At 43.9% G+C, this 9,007-nt stretch overlaps 2 protein-coding genes across 2 annotated transcripts; both read left to right on the top strand.

Moving 5' to 3' along the window:
* The first annotated feature begins 1,903 nt into the window (after positions 1-1,903).
* On the top strand, positions 1,904-2,536 carry LOC143615838 (uncharacterized). The gene has a single exon (XM_077088855.1). It carries the CDS (start codon positions 1,904-1,906, stop codon positions 2,534-2,536), a length of 633 nt encoding a protein of 210 aa, XP_076944970.1.
* A 3,571-nt stretch (positions 2,537-6,107) lies between these two features.
* LOC143615837 (uncharacterized) lies at positions 6,108-6,761 on the top strand. The gene has a single exon (XM_077088854.1). The coding sequence runs from the start codon at positions 6,108-6,110 to the stop codon at positions 6,759-6,761; it is 654 nt and encodes a 217-aa protein (XP_076944969.1).
* The last annotated feature ends 2,246 nt before the right edge of the window (positions 6,762-9,007 follow it).

The following is a 9,007-nucleotide window of genomic DNA, read 5'->3' as shown; positions in this document are numbered from 1 at the left end:
CATCCAACGATCTAGGAGGGGTTACAGCTCAGAGAGGCTCCAATTTGGGAGATCTTGGGCGAATTATGAGAGAAAATCGCAGGACTCACCTAGAATTGGACCTCGAAGAAAATTCAGGTGACTCAGCCCTGAGGAAAACTCATACAACAAGCCATAGATCTGAGGAATTCTTGTCTCCGTATGAGTGGTTCCGTATCCAACAATAGAGTTTGGCTGCTGAATATGGACGAAGGGAACGGAATGAACGACTTCACGCCCGTACCTTAAGCTATGATGATCCTCCTAGGAGATCGATTTCCCCTCCGATAAGAGGAAGTCATATTCAGTACAGTCACCCAGAAGAGCAATACCAGAAAGAAATCCCAAGGTTACGTCCTCGTCCCCGCATAAATATGCGAGTACCGTCTACGAAGAAGAACTAGACGGACATGACTCGACATATCATCCGGGAGGTAGCTATTACAGCAGAGACAGCCGTTTTCTTCCATTTGGAGAGGCTAGTAATCCGCGATCGGCTATTCGCCACACAGAATATTACAGCAATGCGGAACACGATTTTTCCAAACCATATTGCCCGGAATCATTTGTAGAAAAATCCAAGTTCATTCCAGCCATCGCGACAGCTCCGTTCCCGATAAAGGCAAAAATACCAACATCCGTTGGGACATATAACGGGATGACGGACGCTAGTGATCACTTGCTGAGGTTCGAAGCGGTCGGAGGAGTTAGTGGTTGGACTCTTCCATACTGGTGTCATATGTTTGCATTGACATTTACTGGAGCTGCACAAGAATGGTTTGAAAAATTGCCTTGCGGACACATTAAGAGTTGGAAAGACTTCGTAGCAAAGTTTTCCCAACACTTTAGTCAACAAAAGAAACACACTCGTGACCCGTTTGAAATACTTGATGTAGTAAGGCGAAATAGTGAATCCATTGAAGATTTCATTACCCGTTTCAATAATGAGAGCCTTAATATTGGCGGAGTTAGTGAAGACATGCTGAGGGGAGCATTCCAAAAGAATGTAAATAGTGATGCTCTGATTCGTACCCTAACTGGAAGAGATGGTATGCCCAAATATTGGGAGGAAATCATGATGTCAGCTAAGTTATTCGCAAGAACTGAGAAAACCTTGGGATCCGGCAGTCAAAAACAAGTGCCAAGAGTCGAATTGCAAACCCCAAGACCAAATAGACAGGCCAAGGGGCCAATTTGGTCTAGACTGCAACCAAGTACAGAAGCACCAAAGCAATTTGATGCGAGATCATTGATTAGCAACAAGAACAAACGTAACTTTCCCGCACGTTCTTCCAATAACAGTTGGACTCAGCTGTCAAAATCTCCATCAGAAATCCTCACGACAGAGAATCTGACTTTCCGCAAGCCTCAACCATTACCAAGGAAATCATTCCTTGACAGTAATAAACATTGTTCGTATCATGAGGACATAGGGCACAACACAAACGAATGCGTGGCCCTAAGAAATGAAATAGAGGCAGCAGTAAAAAATGGAAAGTTAAACCATTTGATCAAGAATGTAAGACCAGGGGCTGGTAAACCTCCCACAAAGGACAACCAGGGCCTGGCCAAAAGGCAAATAAAAGATCTGAACGTTCATATGATTCACGGATGGCAGCAGACTAGCGGAAAGAGGAAAGAATTTGAGGACGAAGAGTGGAAAAACGAGCCAGTCATTTTTCCTCGTATCAAAGGAGGACCATGTAACAAAAATCCTTTGATAATTACTGCCTTATTCGGACACTACCGGTCGCAATATGTGTTCTTCGACACCGGTAGTACGTCCGACATTATGTATGAATAGTGCTTTGAGCAACTTAAGGAAGATGACAAAGAACTGTTGCGACCTATTCATGCACCCGTCTCTGGGTTTGGTGGACAAATAATGCACCCGCGGGGTGTCATTACTTTCCCGGTCACACTTAGTGATGGAGTTCACTCAAGAACCGAGGAAGTTGAATTCCTAGTTCTACCGGCAACGTCCAAACATGATATTATTCTCGGACGAGAGGCAATTGGCGACTTCAATGCTCATCCGTCCACAGCCCACGGAGCAGTAGGGGTCCCGACTCGTACTGGCGTAGCAATAATCCATGTTAACCGACATTGCTACACAACTGAAAGTTCAAGGCCGAATAAAGTTTCCAAACAAAGCCAGATGACTGAACTGGAGAAACGGATTCTTAACAAGAAATTCCCCGATCAAACCGTAGTAATTGGTCCGGCTATCTCTGAAATAGTCCGAACCTTTCTGAAACAATTATTGACAAAGAATATCGACATTTTCGCATGGCAACCCGCGGACATGACAGGTGTCCCGCGGAACATTTCAGAGCACAAGTTGAAGGTGAATCCGTTGATCACCCCAATTGTGCAAAAGAAGCGAAAAATGGGCACCGAACAGACAAAAGCCATGAACGAGCAAGTGCAAGACCTTCTTCACGCTGGAATCATTCGAGCAATCAAATACCAAACATGGGTGGCTAACCCGGTGATGGTTCCAAATGTAACATCCTAATATATTATAATGATAAATAAAGAAAGTTACGTTTAGTGATTTCGCGTTATTAATTAAGTAATATCGAGTAAAGAACGGATCATGGACTTAGATTAATTAAGGTGGGTTAAATGGGAATGGGCCTTAGGTCCATGGGCTTTAAGGGATATAAATATCCCTTAAATCAACCTAAAACCCTAAACCCTCATTCATTTCCATCTTATTCTCTACACACTCAAAACACACACACACCCTACACCACCATAAACCTTACGGCCGAGAGGGAAGAGGGAAAACGAGTTCGAGCGAACATCCGTTTGTGGTATATCTTTGCTATACGAGCCATACACGAAGATCTAGAGTCCATAAGCAAGCTAACCGAGACCGAAAGGTAAGCCGTTTTACTTTAAAGTTTACGTTTTTAGTAACGTTTAACCTTGAAACTTAGAACGGGTATAGATCGGATACAAATGAAACGTAAAGTTGCGAACTTGATGCTAAAACGAACTCGTTAGACCTTCAAACATGTGCGGCTCGTGTAAAATGAACCCTAGATCTAGTAGTAAACGTTTAAGCCTTAAAGATTCATGCTTTATGCTGTTACGTGTTAAGTTTTATCCAAAAATGAACATAAGAATGTTTACGGGTTTGGTTAAACTCGCATTCAAGGCTTTCGTGATGAAACGATGATGATTATGGGGTTTGGAGACGAACAGTAGGCCGCAGCTGGATAACTTCGCCTAAGGCCAAGTTCGCTGTCAAGGTTTACTTCGCCTAAGGCCAAGTTCGCCAAGCCTAACTTCGCCTGGCTTAAAGTTCGCCATCAGCTAAGTTCGCCCTATATGTTCGCTTCCTAGTTAACTTCGCTGGATACATAAGTTCGCTGGTTATATAAGTACGCTGCTATATAACTTCGCCCAAAGCTAAGTTCGCATAAGGTTTAACTTCGCCAAGTTAACTTCGCCTAAAGTTAAGTTCGCTTAGAAAATAAATTAAAAACCTAATGGAAAATGTGTTAAGACAGTTAATGTAAATAAAATTTTTCCAAGCTGACCTGGCAGCTCGACCCCAGCCAGGGCTCTGCCCCTTGGACCCTGCTAGGGGCTGCCGCCCCTAGACCCCGCTGCCAGGGGCGCTGCCCCTGGACCCCCGTTCGTTGTGGGTTATATAAAGATAGAAATACAACATGAGTAGTAGTAGTTAATTGATACATGTAAATATTATACAGTTAGCCGTGCAAAGCTCAAGGGAATAACGATTAACGGAGAGCGTAACATGATTCAGGTGAGTTTCTAGCCCCATTTCTGTGTTATGTTTTCGGGGCTGTGTGCATACTCGATATGTTTGTTAATACACTTATCCTAAGTGATAAGTGTATGCCTTATATGAATGATGTGAAATGTATGAATGATTGCTTGTTAGTACGTGAACGATCTTCGTATATTGCACGTACTGTCAGGTTGTAGTGTTACGTATAAGGTAAGTATAATGTATTTGCTTATATGTATGAATGCGATAAAATTAACAAACGAAGGAAAGGCATGGTTGTATGGTAACGAAGAGGGACTAGACCCTAATAATATCTGTGATGTTAGGGACCAGACCCTAATAATATCTGTGATGTTAGGGACCAGACCCTTATAATATCTGTGATGTTAGGGACTAGACCCTTATAATATCTGTGAGGTTATAGGGCGAAAGGCTCTTTAAAACGTATGATTATGTATGTAAAGAAAGAATGAAGGTAAGAATGAAAGTATATGCACTTATGTGTGTATGAAAGAAAGTTAAGAGGTTAAGTATGAAATGTAAGAAGGTATTGTATGATTATGTGATTAACTAGAACTCACTCAGCGTAGCGGACTTTTAGTATGCACGCAGGTGAGTAGAATGAGGCAGGTAGCTTGAGGAGGACACATGGCAGAGTTAGACGAAGCTGGCATCTGAAGATTTTGCTATGATGTTTTATTTTAAAAGACTATGTTTTGTTTTTAAATAACCATGAATGCTCGTTAAGACAAGAATTATGGTTATGGAATGTAATGGTTTGAATGTTTTTAATGTTCCGCGAATGTTTTAATTAACTCTGATATTTAGAACTGCGTTTATTAGTAAATCCAACACGAAAGTAGGGTTACCGGTAACGGGGCCTTACACCAAAAAGTAATGGAACATGGAGGATGTGTATAGATTACAAAGATCTAAACAAGGCATGTCCGAAATATTGTTACCCACTTCCGGAAATTGACTTAAAGGTAGATGTTGTGGCCCCGTTCAAATTCAAGTGCTTCCTCGATGCCTACAAAGGGTACCACCAGATTCATATGGCGGCTGGTGATGAGGATAAGACAGCGTTCCGCACTGACCAAGGCACATTCTGTTACAGAATGATACCTTTCGGGTTAAAAAACGCAGGGGCCACGTATCAAAGGCTGATGGATCAAGCCTTCAAAGGTCAGATAAGCCGAAACCTCGAGGTTTACATGGATGATTTAGTGATCAAAAGCATCGAAGAAGATCAAATGCTGAGGGACATAGAGGAAACTTTCGAAACACTAAGAAGTATCAACATGAAACTCAATCCAGCAAAGTGTTCCTTCGGGATGGAGGAAGGGAAGTTCCTCGGGGTAATCGTTACAGGCACGGGTTTCAAGGCTAATCCAGACAAGATACAAGCAGTAGCCCGCATGCCATCCCTCACATCCCTTAAAGAAGTCCAAACACTTAACGGGAGATTGGTAGCATTAAATAGGTTTCTGGCAAACCATGCTGCTAAATCTTATCCGAGAAATTGCCTCAAAAAGGCACAATTCAGATGGACTTCGGAAGCCGAGCAAGCGTTCCAAGAAGTCAAGAAGTGTTTAATGGAATTACCCACGTTAACTGCTCCACACGCGGGTGAACCATTAACACTATATTTGTCGGCATCGACAATGCTGTGGGGGCTGTTCTACTGACAGACAAGAAAAATGTCCAAACTCCAATTTATTACGTCAGTAGAACGTTATCGGACCCGGAAACAAGATACTCAATGTTGGAAAAGCTGGTACTAGCACTGATCTATGCCGCCAGACGACTCCGCAGATATTTCCAGGGCCACCCCATCAATGTACTAACCGGGTATAAACTCAAGAACGTACTGAGCAAGCCTGAATTGTCCGGTCGATTGGCATAGTAGGCCATTGAATTAGGTGAATACTCAATCGAGTATAAACCAAGACCGGCAATCAAGGGACAAGTGCTGGCGGGCTTCGTCACAGAAGTTCCGCAACATAAAGAACAAGAGTGTATGATCGAACAACAACCCCAAGCACCTCCGGAACAAGGACAAGTTTGGTCATTGTTTACGGATGGAGCTTCAAGCAGTGAAGGATCGGGCCCAGGCTTAAGACTGGTCAACCCCGAGGGGCATGAATTTACATACGCCATCAAGTTGGACTTCAAAAGTACCAACAATGAGGCGGAATACGAAGCCTTCTTGGCAGGCCTGCGGATAGCAAAAAAGCTGGAGGTAAGACACTTGGAAGCACGGGTGGATTCTATGCTAATTGCGGGACAAATAAATGGAACATATGAAGCCAAAAACGACGTTATGGCCTCTTATTTGTCACAAGCAAAGGTCTTGATTCGCCAATTCAACTCCTTCAATGTTGTTCACATTAAAAGAAACGAAAACAAATCGACGGACGCCCTTAGCAAACTAGCTTCAACGAATTTCGAGCATTTCGCTAAAGATATTCGTGTAGAAGTTTTAGATCATCCATCTGTTCCACAAAATCAAGTCCTGGTGATTCAAACTGGCACCGAATCATGGATGACACCCATAAAAGCTTACTTGTCTTCCGGAGCATTTCCGGCAGGAAAGGCTGAGGCTCGGAAGATCAAGCACAAAGCTTTGAACTACCAGTTGACTGATGGTATTTTGTACCGTAGGTCATTTCTTGGCCCGCTCTTGCGTTGTGTAGACGCAGAAGACGCAAATTACTTAATTCGGGAAATCCGTGAAGGTATTTACGGATTACACGAGGGACCAAGAATGACAATTGCAAAAATTATGAACGCAGGGTATTATTGGCCCGGCATGCACTTGGACGCTGTGCAGGAAATCAGAAAGTGTGATTCATGCCAACGTCATGCCCCCAACACCCTGCGTCCAAAGAACGAACTGGTCCCAGTAACATCTGCCTGGCCGTTCCAGAAGTGGGCTATCGACATTATGGGACCGTTCCCGGAAGCCCCGGGATGAGTCAAGTTCCTGATAGTAGCCATTGATTACTTTACCAAGTGGGTAGAAGCCAAACCAGTTGCCTCGATAACGGCATCTACCGTCAAAAAATTCCTTTGGGAATTCATTATTTGCCGGTTTGGCCTACCACAAAAACTGGTAAGTGATAATGGGACTCAACTTGCTGACAGCGGGTTGCAGGATTGGTTGAAAGAACTTCAAGTCACTCAAGTCTTCACATCCGTAGCACACCCGCAAGCAAATGGTCAGGTTGAACGGAACAACCGAACTATCAAGGAAGGGATTAAAGCGAGGCTAGGTACTAAACGAACGGGTTGGGTTGACGAATTGTCCCATGTACTCTGGGCCTTCCGCACCCAAAAGAACTCTAGCAATCTGGAAACACCGTTTAGCCTAACCAATGGTACATAAGCCATGATCCCGGCAGAAATCGGGATCCCATCCGCGAGGGTTCTGTTAATCAATGATAATGATCGCGAACTCCGGATGAATCTCGATTTGCTCGAGGAAAGACGAGAATTAGCATCGATTCGCAAGCACAATTACAAAAGATGGCTTCAAAAATACAACTCGCGGGTCCAAGTATGCGAATTCGATGCAGGAGACTTTGTCTTCCGCAACAAAGAGGCATCCGGACAGGAGCCTCCGGGCAAGTTAGCCCCAACTTGAAAAGGACCCTACATAATCAAACAAATATTAACCAAAGGTACCTACAAGTTGGAGAAATTAGACGGGACTCAGATTCCTCGGACATGGAATGTAGCACGACTAAAGAAATGTTACATGTAGTGCTCCTATTTGTCTTTTATGTTTGGCCTACGCGCCCACGTAGTACAGCAATTGTGTAATTTCTTTTTCTAAGAAGGCTTATGTCCAATATATGAGAAATGTCCGGTCAATTCCATGTTATTTTGATAAGTTGTAATCTTTTATTGACAAAACCGAAGTTCCGGCTAGGCACTTATATTATAGCGCATAAGACAAAGTGCACCGAGAGAAACACAAAGACTTCTTATTATTGATCAAAAGAGATTACAAAACAAGAAAAAAAGATTTACAAGGAAAAGGACATTCACGGGGCGACATTTTCGCCTCCCGCAGTATCTTCGGCTTCTTCGTTTCCTTCTTCCTCAAGATCCAGCAACTCCTTTAGTTGCTCAATGGCAGCGTCCTTACCCGCAAGCTCTGATATATGGTCAGAAAGGGAGAATTTCAGAGTGTCAAAATCCTTGGTTTTCTCGATAAGGATGGAAGCGGTATCCACACCAGCGAAGACATACTCCTCCGGCACTTTACCTTCGGAAGCAAAATTATAGCCTTCCTCAAAACCCATTTGTCGGCCTGCTTGTTTAGAAGAATGGAGGAGTATCGCGACACAGTTCCCAAGGTCGTCACTATTTCGAACATCAGTAATAACCTATTAAGCACAACAAACAGGCGTAAGCTCATACACATCTAAACGGATTAAGTTAAACAGACTTGGTACCTTGGGAATCGCTGTTGATAGAAGCCACTTCTTGTCCGCATAAGCTCGGACAAGATCCATCTTATGATTAGCACACTCCAGCGCTTGGTCTCGACTCTTAGCATTAAGGTCGGATAAGCGCTTGTCCTTAGCTGCTGAAGCGGCTTGAAGGGTCTTGATCAGTTCAGCTTGGTCGTCTAGCTGTTTCTGAAGAGCGACTTTCGCTTTCTCAGCAGCAAGTTGTTCAGCCTTCGCCACTTCCATAGCTCGATGGCTGTCCCGAGCATCGGTCAATGCCTTGAGAGCCTCTCTCTTGGCATCAAGTAAGTTCCGCTCGGTCTCCTCCAACTCATCATTCATAGCCAACCAATCCCGGCAAAGTTCTTGATTGGTAGACACATCGTTCGCCACATGATATAAGTTGGAGTCGAACAGATCTTTGCGGACACAGCGACGTTGTCGTTCGTTCTCTGCAGGAGGAAAACTTTCGTCGAGATATTCCTGGCAAACGTCCGCATCATTCAACACCGAGTTTCGCCGTAGCGTCCATCGGGGATGATGCGGAGCAGTATCTTCCCCCGTCTGAAAAGTGGAAGGTTGCCCTTTGTTCAGACACATTAATCCCTCCCTGATTTGAGAGATTGTGTTCATCATGGGGTGGAGAAGTGGGAGGTTGCTCAAACTCACCAACCTCTTTTTCCCTGATGGGAAAAGAGTCGGATAGACTGATCGGCTCTTGAACAGTGTTGAGTAGAGAGGTTGGCAGAGTCGAAAGCTGTAC

The sequence above is a fragment of the Bidens hawaiensis genome, unplaced genomic scaffold (assembly GCF_021521415.1).
Source record: "Bidens hawaiensis isolate Kalapana, Puna unplaced genomic scaffold, B.hawaiensis_p1.1 tig00044680_1, whole genome shotgun sequence".
NCBI lineage: Eukaryota > Viridiplantae > Streptophyta > Magnoliopsida > Asterales > Asteraceae > Bidens > Bidens hawaiensis.
This window is presented reverse-complemented; position numbering and strand designations above follow the sequence as displayed.